Source organism: Zeugodacus cucurbitae, chromosome 6, assembly GCF_028554725.1.
Source record: "Zeugodacus cucurbitae isolate PBARC_wt_2022May chromosome 6, idZeuCucr1.2, whole genome shotgun sequence".
Lineage (NCBI taxonomy): Eukaryota > Metazoa > Arthropoda > Insecta > Diptera > Tephritidae > Zeugodacus > Zeugodacus cucurbitae.
In genome coordinates this window covers 57,748,201-57,767,187 of record NC_071671.1, presented here as the reverse complement: position 1 = coordinate 57,767,187, position 18,987 = coordinate 57,748,201, and the positions used below count along the sequence as shown (strand labels likewise).

General features: G+C 33.9%; 2 protein-coding genes across 5 annotated transcripts; both read right to left on the bottom strand.

Moving 5' to 3' along the window:
- Positions 1–918: 918 nt before the first annotated feature.
- Positions 919–9,093, bottom strand: LOC105217147 (endoplasmic reticulum metallopeptidase 1). 2 transcript variants are annotated; one of them, XM_054234976.1, is made up of 13 exons: positions 8,900–9,091; positions 7,349–7,489; positions 4,294–4,922; positions 4,016–4,218; positions 3,797–3,951; positions 2,752–3,141; positions 2,496–2,676; positions 2,246–2,430; positions 2,046–2,189; positions 1,876–1,975; positions 1,727–1,808; positions 1,370–1,670; positions 920–1,166 (listed from the first exon to the last, which is right to left on the bottom strand). In XM_054234976.1, the coding sequence occupies exons 2-13, from the start codon at positions 7,352–7,354 to the stop codon at positions 999–1,001; spliced, it is 2,544 nt and encodes an 847-aa protein (XP_054090951.1). In that variant the 5' UTR covers positions 7,355–7,489; positions 8,900–9,091; the 3' UTR covers positions 920–998. The 2 variants fall into 2 exon arrangements, with proteins under 2 accessions (XP_011190312.2, XP_054090951.1); XM_011192010.3 differs by lacking the exon at positions 7,349–7,489 and having other exon boundaries at positions 919–1,166; positions 8,900–9,093.
- Positions 9,094–10,007: 914 nt separating this feature from the next.
- Ermp1_2 (endoplasmic reticulum metallopeptidase 1) lies at positions 10,008–18,702 on the bottom strand. 3 transcript variants are annotated; one of them, XM_011192011.3, is made up of 13 exons: positions 18,398–18,702; positions 16,667–17,109; positions 13,523–14,190; positions 13,256–13,458; positions 13,037–13,191; positions 12,571–12,954; positions 12,324–12,504; positions 11,341–11,525; positions 11,137–11,280; positions 10,969–11,068; positions 10,802–10,904; positions 10,449–10,740; positions 10,008–10,370 (listed from the first exon to the last, which is right to left on the bottom strand). In XM_011192011.3, exons 2-13 carry the CDS (start codon positions 16,670–16,672, stop codon positions 10,203–10,205), a joined length of 2,589 nt encoding a protein of 862 aa, XP_011190313.2. In that variant the 5' UTR covers positions 16,673–17,109; positions 18,398–18,702; the 3' UTR covers positions 10,008–10,202. The 3 variants fall into 3 exon arrangements, with proteins under 3 accessions (XP_011190313.2, XP_011190314.2, XP_054090950.1); XM_011192012.3 differs by having other exon boundaries at positions 18,514–18,702; XM_054234975.1 differs by lacking the exon at positions 18,398–18,702 and having other exon boundaries at positions 16,667–17,476.
- Positions 18,703–18,987: the final 285 nt, after the last annotated feature.

Sequence of the window (18,987 nt, the reverse complement as noted above, 5' to 3'; positions counted from 1 at the left end):
GTTTCAAAGAAGAATTATGTTTCGAAGAAGAATACTGTTTTAAAGATGAAAACTGTTTCAAAGAAGATAACTGTTTCAAAGAATAATACTGTTTCAAAGAAGAATACTCTTTAAGAGAAGAATACTCTTTCAAAGAAGAATACTGTTTCAGAGAAGAATACTCTTTCAAAGAACAATACTGTTTCAAAGAAGAATACTCTTTCAAACAACTGTTTCAAAGAACAATACTGTTTCAAAGAAGAATCTCTTTCAAAGAAGAATACTGTTTCAAAGAACAATACTCTTTCAAAGAAGATAACTGCTTCAAAGAAGAATCTCTTTCAAAGAACAATACTGTTTCAAAGAAGAATCTCTTTCAAAGAAGAATACTCTTTCAAAGAAGAATACTGTTTCAAAGAACAATACTCTTTCAAAGAAGATAACTGTTTCAAAGAAGAATACTGGGTCTATACCAGTGTGACTCTTTCAAAAAAATTGATTTTTGTTCCGTTTTGGTTATTCGATAGTTTATACTTTCAATTGACTTCAAAATGAAACTGAGTATTCTTGAATATATTTATTAAACAAAGACCTACGAACGACAATTTTTTTCATAAAAAAAATAAATTTTTCAAAAGTCGTAGGTCATTATATAAGAAATACCTTCAACTTTAATTTTTTTCGTTTCAGCTACTCTTGCAAGCGGGATTATCTCAGCAGTTGGGGAACTTTTTTTTAGCACCTCCGAAGGCACATAACTCCATTATTTTTCAATATTTTTGTAAAAAAAAAATCTTGAAATATAGCAGATACCTAATATAAATATACCTTATTGTGCCCAAAAAACATCGAAACAATCGATCGAGTACTTTCTTTAAAAAATTCACGAAAATCAACTAACTTTTCTTTGGGTTACATTGGTAAAGTCCCTTAAGACAAGCTCAACTTATTGCCTTCGATATTATTTTCAATTTTTATAACATTTATTACAATTTAATCATTACAAATATAGTCCCACATTAAAATAACCAAGTTTCATAGCTGGCAATCCAGCTTTGGAACGTAACATATTTCGGAAAACTCTTTAGGAATTCATCATAAATCTTAGCGCGTTGAATTGTCTGATGTATCCAATTACCGGCAATGCCAATCTCTAAATTCCCAGTGGTACCATTATTGGTAGTGTTCTGAAATTGGAAAATTAAAAAATGACATTTTTTTTTAATTACGAAGACACAAGAAATAAACGCCAAGCAGAACTGAATATATACGTTTGAGCAGGGCTTACGAACTAACTGATTTGAGTTATCAAAAATTAAAACTGTAAGATTTATCCTCATTTTTTTTTTAATCGAGTTTTGCGGTTTTTACTTGTGTTCAAATAACATACCTCTAAATCTACGAAGAACTCAAACGCTTTGCTATCTACACCATATGAGAATATGATTGCGTAATTTTTTCTTGGTCTAGTCAACAATGCTTTATCAAAGGACCAATTTACGATTTTTGCCGACGCTTTTGGTTCAATAATAATCGACATGTGATCTGGACCGGTTAATGTATAATTGTAACGACGCGTTTGTGTGCCATCCAGTAACGAAGAAGAAGTTATTGTTAGCACAGGTTTCTCACTGGGTACAATGGGTGCCTGATTCACGGGTAGCCACATACTACGTGGTGAATAGAAAACGCTGAAATAAATAAATTATGTTAAAATTATAGATCACATACATTCGTTTTAACCAACCTGGGTCGATTTTGTCGACAAGTCGTTGGATCGTTGCAGACAACGCTGGTTTCATAGATGGCTTCGAAGCGATTTATTACATCTGAAAATGGATTTTTGTTTGTGTTAATAGACGGATATAAATTTTTCTTCCTTCCGAAGTCGCTTACCCTCCGCCGTATCAATGTGACGATCTTGTTGATAGAGATATATCGCCGACTCATTGAAGCCCATACTGCCATCGAGTTTATGTTGTACGTGATTCGTATGCTGGTGGATAAATTAAATGGAACAAATTGGTTTATTTAATTTATATTTCCAATCGATTGCTAAGATTTACCTGTATTGAATAACGTTGTGGCGCCAATTGTGCGGTATAGGGTGCACCTATCGGTGTAGAAGCCAATATAATGAAAATTACAGTGACAGCCAAGAAGCATGAGATTATGGTACGTGTTTTGCGGAACAAAAAATATAATGGAATCTGGAAAAATTGAGAGAATAATAATAAAAGTTATGAACTTATAATATTTGACTCACCAAAAATCCACTGCTTAGTACACTCATTATTATGGCAACTAAAGAGATTAGTAAATCTGGATTTGACGAGCTGCCACTGCGTCCAGTCACCGGTATTAATATGAAATATAAATACTCCGCAACATATGTGATATATATGAACGGCATTATTTGACTGATTACGATTGGTATGGCAAACCAATGATCTGTGAGACATTGGTATAAATAAATATATGAAATGTATATGGTATCAATAACTAACACTACTTACTAATATTATGCAATTGTGTTAATAAATTTATAATCAATGCTCCGGCATAAAACAATACGGGCAACATGAACATATAGGCCGAACGTATGCCTAAACAAGTTAAAGCGATCGTTAAAATGATTAGTAGGAGACAGTGTGAGTGCATAAATAATTGTATGCGAAAATTCAAGCCAAGTAATTGCTAGCAAAGAAAGAGAGAGAGAGAGAAAAAGTAATAAAAAAATTGTAACGAAAATCTGAACCATTAATAACTCACCTTCTTAGTGCATTCCAGAAAGACGGCGGGTAAAATGCCCAAAGCGAAAAATACTGGACAAAAGTAAAGACCGCATATCAACCAATTCTCAGAGAACCACGACATGGAACTCCCGATAACATCCATGAAGTATGCTATAAATAACGGTATGCCAGCAGCCAAAGCGACTGAGATTATTTGTATGATCAGTGTTAGTAGACAGTGTATCATGAAGGGTAGCCAACTTAAATGTGATTTCTTCGACATAAAGTAGAGTGAAATTGTGATCGCAATCAAGGCGGCCGCGCAGACAACCATATTGATGATAATGCTGGTCTGCAGCGTGTAAGAGAGCATAAACCAGCCGAGGAAATCGTAGAAAATTAGATACTCAGGTTGGTCATTATTGGACTGTGGAAGGAAGAGATTCAGAATATTAATAATAATGCTTGCTAGAGTAGTATTTATAACAAATAATGTCTAAACAGAACGATATTATTTTTTCGACTCCTTAAGCTTAAGGGGTTAGGTGGGTTTGGAAATCAAAGAAAAGCCGATCTTTTTGGTTTTATTAAATAGTGCAATATGTTTACAATATTCTCCAAAAATTTCCTAAAATCGATTTGAATACAATTCTAAGAGTTCGACCCATTAGTAGTTTGGTCCAAGAGCCCACATCATTTTTTTTTTTAACTTTAAACACGATTTCTCGAAAAGCTATGAAGCGACTTTGATTTTGAACCAATACTGAGTTATACTGTCCACGACAAGAGCATTTTTTAAGACGTCAAGGGAGGTGAGGTACCAAGGGCTCAGTTTTCGGTTTTCTTAAATAAAAAATTCCCAAAATACTGCTTACATATGCATTTTGGATATGCTGAATTGCTTAAATAAAATATATAATTTTGTATATTAAAAAATAGGAAAATTTGTGTTTTTGAACCATTGAAACACACCTAACCCATTTAGGAAACAAATTTATGTATTAAGTGCTATAACCCTGAGTAGATTAGTTAGATAGATTAAGTTTTTCGCACAGCTCTTAAAGCAACAACTGATTCCTTACCATTGCCTTTCTCATTTCGGGCGCATTACCGATAGCTTGTGCCAAACTGAGCACATTATCGCCGGTATTTTGTAGAGATGCTTTTGGAAAAACGCTGAAGCTATCGAATTCCGTATGATAAACATAACCGTTATAAACATAAGCCAAATCAAGACCTGTGTGAATAAACAAAAAATTACTTATTTTGAATATAAATATTTAACTTGCCAGAACACCTACCCTGCATACCGGCGTAGTTTCGAAAAACTCGAAAATCCGTGTCAGATGGTATTAAATTGTACTGAAAGAGTTCCTCAGCCACAACATTGGCGAATGGATGTGGCACACGACTGTAGTAGTTGATGAGCCAGGGACTATTGGCAGCCGAACGAAAGAGTAGTTCACGACCACCCGAACCAGCGGCGTCCAAGTTGATTACGACTCTTGAAAAAATGAAACATTAATTGAAAAATGTTTAAGGATTTTCAAATTAATTCTTGTTCAAAAATAAGTCGTACTTGCAGTTCTTCGCCCACTTGTGTTGGCTAACAAAACCGTGCGATCCAAAGAGTCCATCCTCCTCAGCGCCATTGAATAGAAACACTATAGGATGTTCAAGCGGTCCTTTAGATATTGCCAGTACGCGCAGAGCCTCCAACATTACGGCTACCATTGCGCCATCATCACTAGCACCGGGACTCGTCGGCACGCTGTCAAAATGTGCATTTATGAGTAAATAGTTTGAACTCGTACTGGTTTTGGCACTCAATTTGACTATGACATTTTGTACGCCCTGATATAGACGTGTGACTGAGTATTGTCCGGAGACCACTTGCTTATCCACTTCAATATCAAAGTAATCACTTTTTTGCTTTTGGATCGCACTAATTTCATCCATTATTAATTGCACCGCTTTCACTTCATTCGCCTCACTACCGAGTACTTTGGGACCGAGATTACTGAGTTTTAAAAGGAAATGCTCAGCACGTTCGGCAATGAACTCATCCGTGTGTGTTGCCGCATCCTTATATGTGAGTGGTGTGGGTAGATGGTTCACTTGCTGCACCACTATTGCCACATAGAGTATTATCCAGAATGCGGTGAAGCAAACCGCATAATACCAGCTGAGTTTTTTATTACGCGAGCGCTAAGTAAGTTAATGAAATGTAAGAAAATGGTTTTTTAGAAATTTGTAGAGTGTTGAGTTGGTGAGTTGTATGACGTTTATGGTGGTAACGACATGCTTTAGGGTAATATTATATTGCAGCTATTTTGCTATAGTCTGACCAGAGTTGTTGGTCTCACGACTGTCGAGTGAACGTAACTTGTATAAAGCCGGATATAAATCTGACCAAGGACTATCAAAACAATAATATTACTGAAAATGATTTGGAGTAGGTTTTTTGCCACTAAAATAACAATCAGAAGTTATAATGTGGCAGGTTTCAGTTATTGTTTGTAGCGGATGAAGAGAGAACTGCATTTTGTATGCATTCTTACATGGCTAACTATCTATGTTATGGAACCAATCGAATTTCCATACCATATTTCGTTAACAATTCTTTAAATCGATGTACAGAGAAACCTCTCCTAACGTACTCCTCCCTTGAGCGGACATTTTTTCATGCACCAAGTTAAATTGTTTAGAACAAATGACCGTCTCTTAGACGGACAACAATCGCTCGAAGATAGTGTTCATTCAAGAGAGGTTTCATACGTATTGGTGACGCCAATTTCTCTTCCAAATCCAATCCATGTTAAGATGAAGATGAATATGAATTAGTGTTCAAAAAATAACGGCAATTTTAAAATTTCGCGGGTTTATAAAGTCCGATTTTTGATATTTTTATACTCTCGCAACAAAAGTTGCTAAAGAGAGTATTATAGTTTTGTTCACATAACGGTTGTTTGTAACACCTAAAAAAACTAAAAGAGTTAGATATAGAGTCATATATATGAAAGTGATCAGGGTGACGAGTAGATTTGAAATCCGGAGGTCTGTCCGTCCGTCCGTCTGTCCGTCTGTCCGTCTGTGCAAGCTGTAACTTGAGTAAAAATTAAGATATCTTGACGAAACTTGGCACAAATATTCCTTGGCACCATAAGAAGATCAAGTTCGAAAATGGGCAGAATCGGACCATTGCCACGCCCACAAAATGGCGAAAACCAAAAGCACATAAAGTGTCATAACTAAGCCATAAATGAAGATATAAAAGTAAAATTTGGAATAAGGTGTCGCACTAGGAAGGGGCATATTTGGATGTAATTTTTTTGGGGAAGTGGGCGTGGCCCTGCCCACAAATCGTTATCGGTTATTTGTATTTAACTCGCAAACTAATAAATCTATATAAACCAAACTTTCTGCAGTCGGTTCTCTTACATACCCCACCACACACCATGAAAATAGTTGAAATCGGATAATAAACACGCCCACCTCCCATACAAAGGTTAGGTTGAAAATTACTAAAAGTGGGTTAACTAACGAACGAAAAACGTCAGAAACACTAAAACGGAAATAATAGCAGAAGGGAGCTGTACTCAGTTTTTTTTACAAAATGGAAAATGGGCGTGGTATCGCCCACTTATGGGTCAAAAACCATATCTCAGGAACTACTAGACCGATTCGAATGAAATTCGGTATATAATATTTTCTTGACACCCTGATAACACGGACAAAAAGTGGGCGAAATCGGTTCACAACCACTACTACTTTCCTTATAACTCAATTTTGAAATCCATCTTATTCCTTCACTTTATAATGTTAACATGAGGAACCAATGAAGATAACGGAATAAAACTTTACTCAATTAATGCATATCATCTCTGGCTTCACTTGTGAAAAAATTGTCGAAAACGGACCATAACTTTTAAAGGCCCCAGATATTCAACATGTTGAACTCAGCGCCTAAGAATAAATTTTAACCGAGAATATGGGTAAATATCTCAGATATCTCAATTTAATTCAGAGGAAATTGTTTTCTTCTAATAGTGTGTCTCTGTTCCAAAAATTATTAAAATCGGGTCATAACATTTCCATATACCTCATTGTAGGTTTTTCAAAAGTATCTTCTCCTAGCTCCCATATACCTAATTATAGGTTTTTCAAAAATACGGTGAGCTTTATTCCGCATATATGTATTGGTTAAATTTCTTCAATAAATTGCGAGAGTATAAAATGTTCGGTTGCACCCGAACTTAGCCTTTCCTTACTTGTTTAATAACAATATGACCCTGAAGTACGACAGAATACATTCCTGACTTTTTCTGTAGTAGCGTTAGACGTTTTTTTATGAGCTTGGCGACTTTCGTTTGTTAAAAGCTCTCACTTCGTTGACCGTTGTAAGACCTAAGGATATTCCCAAAACCGAGTTCGAGAAGTGTTTCGACGATTCGAAGCAACGCTGATATATGGAATGAGGACTACTTTGAAGGCGAGAACATTAATGTAGACAAATGAATAAATATTAAAAAAACATGAAAATTCCCGTTATTTTTGAACACACGAAAGAAAATTCAATAATATTTTATTTACATAAAATTCAAAAATAAAATAAATTAACTAAATTTACGTACAAGCATTTTTGCTATCTCGTAATTGTTGTATTTATCTGAAGAGGTTTCCAAATATCCCACTCAATCACTTTACTTGTTCATTGGTCACTTTTATATATTTTTTTATATTTGATATGGTAGATGTATTCGGCAAACAAAGACCTAGAATAACGAAAATTAAGTAGTTGAGGTGAAGCTAGTATAAAAGTAGATCTTTCCACTAAGTTTCATTAATATATTTCACAGATATTGGTGGTCAATGGTGTAAAATCGGTGGAATAGTTGCTGCTGTATGATAAGTGTCCATTTTTCTTATGTAGTAACTCAGACGAGTTTTTGCACTTTTGATCGTTTTCAACATAACCTTTGAATGAGGATGGTTAATATCTCATCTTGCCCAACTAGAAAGTACGAGGGCTGCTATATATATTTCTGGCCTAGGCAGCACTAAGTGATGCCAGGTGCAATCTGACATTTCCATTGGAAAGTTTGACATTTTAGCATTTAGCATAACATCGCTCAGAACGTTTTGTCATTTAATAGTGAATTGTTTTATTTACAGGAATTAAAAAATTCATCTCGGCCAAAAAATTGAATTAACTCGTGAACGTTTTCGTGCGATCATTTTTCACAAATTTCGACGTGGATTATCGCGACAAGAGTGCATCGATGAACTAGAATCTTTGTATGGCTATGAAGCACCATCCTATAGCACTGTGAAAAACTGGTACAACGAATTCAATCGTGGCCGACGCTCGCTCAAAGACGAATTCCGTGAAGGTCGTCCAAAAACAGCCGCTGTGCCAGAAAACATCGATGCCGTACGTGAACTGATAATGCAAGACCGTCATGTAACATACCTTCAGATAGAGGCATGCCTATGCATTTCTCCCACCAGCATACATTCGATATTGCATGATCACCTGGCCGTAAAAAAGGTTTGTTCTCGTTGGATCCCGCTCAATTTGACAATCGCTCAAAAAAAGGCTAAAAAAAGTGCTTCGAAAATTGGTTTGAGTGTATAAATCTTGATGGAGAATATTTTGAAAAACAATAAAACCTTTTTGATTGATAAATATTCCTATTTTCATAATTAGGCCCGAAATATATATAGTAGCCCTCGTATTATGGTATTCGGAGTTATACGCAGCACCAAATAATTATTGAACTTAAAGAGACTTAAGTGTTCCGTTTTGAAGTTATTTTTCAGTCATTCTTTAAAAAAAATATTTTATTCACAATTGAAACTTTTTTTCACACACCCATCCCACTGTACATGCCGTCACTTTATTTCATATCATTTGATTAAACCATGTGTTTGCAATTTTTTTATTTTAGATTAAAGGGAAGTTTGTTTTTGTTGTTAGATATTTTCTGCAGTTGTTTTTTATTGGATACTATTAACTTAATTTTTTACAGATTGTTAAAATGTTCACTTAGCTAAAATATCGTTGTAGTTTTATTGTTACTGTAATTTGTTCTCCTTAATTTTTTAATATTTTATTAAACCAATTTTACTTTTTTTCGAATCACAACACAAATATTCTGTATATATATCTATACTATGTATACCATTTAACAATATTTAATAACAACACTCGTTTGTCTTTCCGTTTCGCTTCCTCACTAAAAATGAACTACTTCATACCGGCACTAACGGCGAAATAAAAGTTATAATGAATGGAAATGTTCCCCCATATGGGTTTTTACTTGAGATTGCTACTAAAAATTTGCAGCGATACGGGAAAGAAACGCTCGAAATCACGAGTTGTACGAATTATTAATTGATTAAGTATGAAATCCAAAGTACTTGTCTTATTAATCATGGCGATAGTGAATTTGGAAGTAAAACATTATCAAAACACTTGTGTGATAACGCTCAAGTACCGTTAACTATACACTTTTACGTTGTCACCTGAGTGAGATTAGCTTGTTTTGAAATGGCACTACAGATTTTCGCACTGTTGCTAATTATAGTAATATATGTATATGGTATGTAGCAGCAAATGTTTTGCAAGATCAGTTGTTTCAAGTTTTAATGAATGAAACTACTCATACAATATTTATACACTCTTACGACCCGTTAACTTTAGCAGCACTTTCGTTGTTTACGCTCTTGAGAGAGCGATGTGAAGACAATAATGTAAGTAAGAGCAAATATAGACTGCTTGCTGATATCAGTTGAATGCAAACATGTATACGTAAATGACTTACAACTCAACTTCACTTTAGTTGAAATTTGGCAGGCGAATACAACTCAACTGGTCAAAAATGTTTAAATTATGTATTTGGGAGACTCAACTTAGTTTCAAATCGCGTATGCTTAATGAAGGTATCTATGTTCATAATGGGGTTTACAACACAACTCAAATTCAGTTGAAATTTGGTTGACGATGACAACTCAAGCTATCGAAAAGATTTTAATTGAGTGTTTGGGGGAGTCAACTTAGTTTAAAATCGTGTATGCTTGATGAAGATATTTAAGCTTCTAATACATCTCACAACTTAACTCAACTGCAGTTGAAATTTCGCACTTCGATATTATTGAAAACCACTCAATCTGTCAAAAATGTGCCAAAGCAATATTTCTTCGTTCTCAAGGGAATTGATTTTCTTTAAGGTCACAGAAATGTATATCTCAACCAATTATATATTATATTGATAAATGAAACAACTTAACTCGATTTTTTTAAATAATTCTAGTATCGTTTTTTTCTTAATTTTATTTAGTAAAACTTGTTAATAACTATACATAAATTACGAGTATCTTTACAAATGCTTTTCGGTGCAACAACAATAATGTTCAACATACATATACATTGATTAGCATATTTGAAGCATGACTTTTCAAAAGCTTTTTTCAGTTTTTCACATTTTAAAATAGCCAACTTTCATAGAAAGCCGGCCAGTCTGATACATAAGCATAATTCGGGAAGCTTTGCACGAACTTTTCATAACCATCGGTACGTATGCGTGTCTGATGTATATAATGGCCACCTATGCCGATTTCCAAATTTGGTGTGTTCGCGTTAACGCTTGTAGTCTACAAGTATGCAAATAAATAAAAAAATAAAAAATTTAATTTAATTGAAAACACTCAATTAAAGATAAGTGCGATTACCTCCAAATCAATGTAGAAATCTAATGGACTGTTATCTTTGCCATATGAGTAGTAGATGAAGTAGGGTGGTTCCCAATTATCACGTATCATTGTATCGTTGAAAGACCATTTAACAATTTTAGCTGGTGCTTTTGGGCCAATAAATATTGTCATGTGATCGGGACCGGTGAGCGTAAAGCTATAACGGCTTGTATTGGCTGTGTCCCCATCAGTTTTGGCTGTCAGCGTTAGTTTAGGGTTTTCGCCAGGTATATTGGGCTCCTCATCGGTGGGTATCCAAAAGCTGTGTTCTCTGGGGAAAAAAATATTAAAATAGTAGAAATATGCGAGTGAGTTTAACGCATGCTACTAACTTCGCCTTGTGCCAACGATGATTGTATATGGGGAGGCCACAGTAGAGCTCATCATTACAGATGTCACTGACTTTATGTTTTACGCCAATACTTTTTATGTTGTCTGTAATATTTTTAGTGAAAAAAATTCTTCAAAATAATTAAATAAATTCAATCAAAGAACTTACCATCCGCCATGTGTGTACGTCTGTCCTGCGAATATATATAAACGCCCGATTCATTGAGGCGTTCACTGCCATCGGCATTATGTAGTACACGTTTCGCATGCTGTCATTAAGTGATTACAATATCTTATAAATATAATAACAGCTTCTTAAAAATCAAGTTGTACTCACGAGTAGCGAATAACGTTGCACCGCGACCTTCGGTGTATATGGAAAACCAACTGGTGTGACCGCTAGTATTATGAAGACTACTGTGACGCCCAAGAAACAAAGCATGATCGTACGCGTTTTGCGGAAGAACATATAGAGTGGCATCTAAAATTTGATTCTTATTTAAAAATAAAAAATCTTTGAAGAACTAAGTATAAGACTTACTATGAATCCAGCGAATAGGCATCCAAAGAAGACTGCTATAGCAGCAATAATAATATCCGGGTTAGAAGCTGAACCTGAACGTCCCATCATCGGTATCATCGTAAAGTAAATTTCATGTGCTGTTGAGGTATAGTATATGAACGGCAAGACTTGGCAAATCATCACGGCAATGGCGAACCAATAAGCTGTGTAATAATTTAAGAAAAATTAGGATATTTTTAGAACATAATTTTAAATATTTAAAAACAATTATTCAATTAAAGTCAATCTTAATAAGTTGGAGCAACAGTTATTAAAAAATCTCTCAATAAGGTTTTATCTTCATTACTGCCTCCAACTAGGAAAGCAATTTCTTCTACCGTACTTCTTCATTCATTAAATAGTTATCAGTAAATTTGACAACCTTCATGAACTAGATCCGACATGTAGGAAGTATTCGGACAAGTGAGAGATGCACAATATTCTCTCAAAGTTACTCTCAAAAACTCAAAAGTAAAAAATATGATTATTTTCTGTTCACGAACAGATATGAATAATCCTTTGTAAAAATGAATATTACTTCTCAGTGAATTTTTATTGGGATAACTTATAGACGAGATCATTAAAATTCTTTGTAGTCTTCAGCAGTCATTATTGAAGCTTCTAAACCAACCAATGCTGGTCGGTTGAGAGAGTTTAAGTTAATGTGGCAGTGGAGACTTTTCTATGATCTACAGATCGTTAGGAACTATATTTTACGAAGTCATAGTTGATATACCGATCTAAAAATTTATTTATAGTTTTCTTTCTAAATATTCGACCTAAGTTTCCTACCAGAGGAATCGGGTTCACTCGAATATTTGCCTTAGAAATGAGTGGAGAAAAAAAAGAAAGTCAAAGAGGAATTCAATTGATTTTATGTTGAGTGGAATTGCTTTTTGAGAGTTTGAGTAACCGAGGAACATCTACGGTTTTGGTCCATATTTATAATCTGATTTACTTACCTTTACGATGCCATTTTGTAATTAGGTTAATGATCAGAGCTGCGATGTCAAATAGCACAGCAAGCATAAACATGAAAGCCGAACGCACATTGAATGCGGTAAGGAAGATCGTTAGCAAAATTAGCAATAGACAGTGTGAATGCATGAAAAGTTGAATACGGAAGCCCAAACTCAAGAGATCCTTAAAAACAAAAAAACAAAGAAATGTTGGTTATAACCTCAAACACACAAAACTTGTAGATCTCACCTTTTTTGTACGCTCCAAGAACAATGCCGGAAAGAAGCCCATGCAGAAAAATATTGGACAAAAGTAGAGACCACAAATTAACCATGTTTGACTAAACCACGTCATAGAGCGTCCAACGCCATCCATAAATAATGCAATAATTACGGCAATAGCTGCACCCACTGAGAGTGAAAGTAGTTGTATGGCAAATGCGAGTGCATAGCGGCGTATAATCGCCAACCAGCCAAGACCCGAACGTGCTGACATGAAGAAGAGCGAGACACCTATGGCACAAACAGCTATCGCACAGACCACACTGTTCACGATGATGCTGGTGTTTAGCGAGTAGAAGAGTATGAACCAACCGAGGAAATCGTAGAAAATAACATGTCCAGCAGCATTGACCTAAATGAGAGAGAGAGAGACAAGAAAAAAATTTTATATAGAGATAGCATAAATTTTAACAATTGGATTTGCTTCGACTTACTGTTGGATTTTCCATTTCCGGTGCGTTAGCTATAGATCTGGCCAAGTGTAAGACATTATCGCCGGTATTTTGTAGAGAACCCTTCGGCAGGATGTTGAAGCGATCAAACTCCGTGTGATAGACATAACCATTGTAGGTATAAGCCATATCCAAACCTAAATAATTAAGAAAAAATTAGATATGTAACTCAGTGGTTAGAGCGTTATCTTTAAAACTTACCTGGTACACCGCCATAATCACGGAAAATACGAAAATCTGTGTCGGATGGTATAAAGTCATTCTGAAACAGTTCCTCGCCCAAGGTGTTGGCAAAAGGATGTGGCACTCGACGATAATAGTTCATGAGCCATGGATTACCAGGTCCGGACTGGAAGAGCAATTCGCGGCCTCCTGAACCAGCAGCATCCAAATTTATTAAGGCTCTAAGGTGAAAATGTGTGATTAGACATTAATACTAATATTTTTTGTCAAACTCATCCAACTCACTTGCAATTCTTGGCCCATTTATGTTGTGTTATAAAACCGTGTGATGCCTGCAGTGGATTCTCTTCAGCACCGTTGAAGAGGAATACAATTGGATGTTTAAGTGGTCCATCTGATTTGGCGATAACTCGCAACACCTCCAGCATTGTTGTCACCATCGAATTATCATCACCAGCACCCGGACTATCAGGCACGCTGTCAAAGTGCGAATTTATGAGTACATAATTTTCGCTTGTATTGTTTTTCGCGCTTAATTTGGCCACCACATTTTGTACACCCTGATACATATTCACCATGGTCCAATGTACATATGAACCGGTCACGACTTGTACATCGATTTCAAGTTCGAAGTAATCGCTCATTTGTGCCTTAACCTTATTGATTTCGCCGACCAATAGCTCGACGGCTTTTACCTCATTCGCTTCACTGCCTACCACCTTAGGTCCGAGACGGCCTAGCTTGACTAGAATTTGTTCAGCACGTTCGGCTATATAGGAATCGGGATGTGCGGCCTCATCATTCAGCATAAGCGGTGTGGGTAGACGTACAACTTGTGTGAGCACTATGGCCAAGTAGAGTATCAACCAGAAAGCGGTGAAAAGTGGCGCATAATACCAATTGAGTTTTTTCGGTACCTCAAAATCGACATCGATGTGGTATTTGGATTTGAACTGGAATTCGTTAGATAGAAAGAGAATTGTACAAATTGCTTTCTTATTACGAAATTTTAAGGTTGGAATGAAGTTTATAAGAAAATGGTGGGATAGTGAATATGTAGTAGTAATTTGGTAGTGAATTCTCTCAATTTTTGTACTCTTCTTCTGTTTGACACTCTGACACTCTTCTTCTTATAGAAGGGCCTAAATGGAGGCAAAATGTTATTAAAATAGTTAATAATAGTTTGTCTACATTTAGGCGAATGTTCTATCAAATATGTTTTCAAACTCCTACAATCATATCACAAAATTTGGCTGTTCAAATTGTGAGTTCCTTTAAAAATATTGCTATAGAAATGACGGTACATAACCTTTCACAATAATTCACAGCTGATAATACTGTAAACATAATGGAAATACTGTCGAATTGATTACACGTTTTCATTTCAGATTAGCTGATTATCCTAAGCCTATACATACATCTTTATTTACAGTATATAATGAGAGCGCATGTATCTATGTTGTTAAATATAGCTAGAATCAGTGGTCAGAATTAAAAGAACTGCTAAGCACTCAAAACACAGCAACAACAACAATAATAATAAATGTTAATTAGCAATTAAAGCAATTAATCGTTTAAATGATTAATTAATTGCTTGCTAATCTAATCAACGGTCAACAACAATGGGTGACAGCAACGTGTTCAAACGCGTGCAATATTTATATTATGCGGACAAATGTGTGGCGACAAACGATAAGTAAAAGTATTATAAATAAATACTAATAATGATTCACGGAAGCGTGTCTCTAAGCAAACTCGAAGCATATTTATGAGCTATTTTCTTTGATCTTGACAATTTTACCAAATTTACTTGTACTCGCGCGTGTAAATGTTGTCGCCAATGGTTATAAAAATATTGGCAATTGTTTCAATGAAAGTTTATTGTCGAAACGTATATACATTTTTTTTTTGTTTTTTTTTTTAATATGAAGTCAGTAATCATAGCGGGTATTTACAAATACATTAAATGGTCAATGGCTTTCATTGGTGGTCTGTGGCATTATTTGGAAACTGTTCAATGAAGCGCACAAATAATCGATGAAATATTTGAATTCTCATAAACTAATTATAATCGAATACTTTAATTGATGACATTACTCTAATTACTTTTTAGATATTTTAAATATATCTTTCTAGAAAAATCATACTATTAAACTACAAAATACATTTGAATGAATAATAAAAAATTAATTATTTCTGAACCACTACGCATTGAATTACTACTAACGAAAATAATACTCAAAAAAAAATGTTCGCATGCAACTATGAGTGACTCAGAATTGTTCGTAATCTTCAAGTGTTGACATTATTTTTAAATGAATGTCATAAATAGTAATAAAATAGTCTTGCATTGCAATTTTGATATCACAAATGTTTAGATGTGTAATTCTAGACGTACATACTGTCACAAGTTTAATTTTCGTTTAAATTACAGATAAAATAATTGTCATATGATTATTGTATAAATAAAAAGTAATTGCTTTATTTATGATATCAAATGCATTTACTATGTAAATATGTCATTTCTGACTGTCAAATGGACTCAAATTTACGATACTTGATGGACTAAAGTGAAAAGATTCGTTGCAATCAGAGCTGGTCACTTCAGATTACAATGTAATTTGAACTATGATTACTATGAGTTTTATTATTATTTTTGTAAATACATTACATTACACAATACATTATTGTATTTTTAATGATATAAAGCTAAATATTACATTAATTGTAATCAAAAGTTGTAGCATTACCATTAAAAATAATTACGAGTATAATTGAGTAATTTCATGATCACCATTGCAAAATTAAAATTATAAAATCAACAAATTTTTTTTGTAAATTTTTGTAGGTAATGATTACAATTACTGCAATTATAATTACACTTAAAAATGGTATTGCTCAATTCAATATTACATATGCGGTAGTTATAGATATTTTATGATTACGCTTAACAATAAAAATGTAAAGAATTTCAGTTACTGTAATTACAATTTGAAGTAATCAAAATGTAATTTCTTTGTCTACTAAGATTTCTTGAAATTACATTAGAAAAATTAAGTAACAGTGTACCAATTAAGGTAATGATCTATCAGCCGTGGAAGTCAGTGATAATTTTAAGCCTTTCGATTTCTTTAGAAAGGCTCAGACGATTGTCTTTAAAAGGACTATGTAATCAATGAACAGATTTTGGACTTGAATTGATTTCAGAGGAAGATTAGGATGAAATCGGTACACTAAATATCTTCAGTTATTGATACATAAATCACTAATTTATTAAATTGAGGAATCAATAAAATGTGTGGCATTTTCAGTATTATTAAAAATTTCTCAAAATCTTTTTAAAATTTTGAAAAACCGCAAAAAGAATAAAAATATCATCAAAGACCTTTTACAACACAGAAACTTTAGATTTTCAAAAATTATACTTACACCCATCTTGGCTTTCAAATTCCAAAAATTTTACCGGCAACAACAAATTTCTCCTTACACTTCACAAAATCACACAAATTTGGTAAATTTCGTTTTAGTAATTTCACAAAGATTAGCTCAACTTTTCAACACAAATAATCCTTAGAGATTCTTTAACTTTAATAATTTACAAAATTTGCAACATTTATCGTTATCCTTGTTCACAAGTTACTCGGATTTTCCATTTGTTTTGCGAATATTAACTATTCAACACACAAATGACCTGAGATCCTGTACGATCTACAGGTTTTGTAAAACTTTCGAGATCGAATTTTTGGCACTTTTCACTTCCGCGTCGCTCGTGTTTTGATTTTGCGGCTTCACTAGTTAACGTCTTTCAACCACCGACTTTCACGTCGAATTGAAGTTTTGATTCGTTGGCACTAAGCTCAAATAATAAAATGCTATGCAAAAATAACACATGTACGAATGATCATAAATTTTTATGTAGACACGTATGTGCTATATAGGCTTCGTCGGCATATTTACGCTATTGTCGTTTGTAATATGCCATTTGGTGATTGTAATAAAAAAATAGCAACAATTATCTAAAAATTTCGATATCTGAAGTGATAAAACGCCGACATATAACATTGCTGAAATCCACATTTCTCTTTCATACACGTTGTTCCTTAATTTTTTATGAGCGTAAAATTAGTGTATTATACTATTGATTTGTTTATAACTAGTATTTGCTGCGATATTGTTGTTTTTATAGAGTTATGTACTCGTATATATATTTTTACAGTCCATATAAGTTTTGTACTTTTTGGGATATTTTTGACGTGAGGAATCCCATTGGAATATTGATATTAATATACTTTTGAAAAATAGTACTTTAGAAATTCTAAAATAATATGCATAATTATGTTTAATTATCTTTTCTATCTTCGAAAGGCTTGATCATCTCAACATGTTTAAAGGTATCTGTACTAAAAATATGTGAAATGCGCCTAATTGTAGGCAACATATATTCAGTTTAAGCCTTAATTTACCAGATAGAAGAATATAAACTCATCCAAAATCATATAATTATTTGATCGTAAAGCTTGATCATGTGTTGCTCATGCTCATAGGAGAGTTTTTAAGCTAAAAGTAAGCCATATGCGCCTAATTGTAGGCAATATTTATTTATTTGACGCCTAAAGCCTCTCTAATCTGTTTGAAGATGTTATATGTATAATATATTCTAAGACAGAGTAGTTTATGTATTACAGTAGTGAGTATTAGAGGCAGGTTAACGTCATAACTACTATGGAATTCTCATATTAACTGTTATAGCAAAATTACTGACGCGGAATTTATTGAAGAATTTTAATTTTTTCAGCACTTTTATTATATTTTTTATTGTGATTTTATTTTGTGCGATATTAACTATGGTAAGCATTTTTTTATCTTTACGAGTACCGCTAATTGTTGGCTTTTCTTCATTATATATGACTTTTTAAAGATATGGGTTAATGTGATTATTGCAAGTGCAGTCATAAATAGTTGTTGTCAGCGCCACGGTGGCTGTGCAATTAGTAAATAATTATTTACTTAAGTAGCAGTTAAAATTGCTTTAAACTCCAACGGTTGATGATAAAGTGTTGCGAGGGAGAAGACACGAAATCTGTTCATAAAAACTAGAACTGATTATGCCAATAATATAGAGCAAGCACACTTATACAATTTTTTTTATTAAGATCTTACGTAAATCTAGCAGTAGAAGTGGAAGAAGAAAGTAAAATTAAAGTCTCAGGAATAAAATAATTTTATAAATTTTTATTTTATTCTTTTATATATAATTTTATTTTGGTTTAACCAACACAGTGTGCTTATTATCGCTATTGCTTTCTCATTCTGATTTTTTCTATTTGAATTTATTTTTTAGAGTCTCATTTTTTTAATTTCTTTCCGTTTTTAGACCAAATTATTTTTTTATCACTATATATTATATATATTTTTTCTCCAGTTATAGTTATTCCGTTATAATTTATGCAGCACTACATAAACCTGCCGTTGGAATGCGCGTTTTTGCACTGACCATGTGAAGCTGTTGACTGCTGGAAAGCCGCTTCTTCACTCATCAACGCCACAATTCGCTCTGTGCACACATCTTCATACACTCAACGCTAACGTTGAAGAAGATCCACAATTAGGGGTCGCTCATTACGGTGAACGTGCGACAATTGTATTCACTGCTATTCTATTCGTACGCGTGTAAATTGAGCCAGCCAGTCAGCCACTCCTCAAATGTTTACGTTGCACTTGTTTAGATTCTTTTCATTAATTTCGCGTTG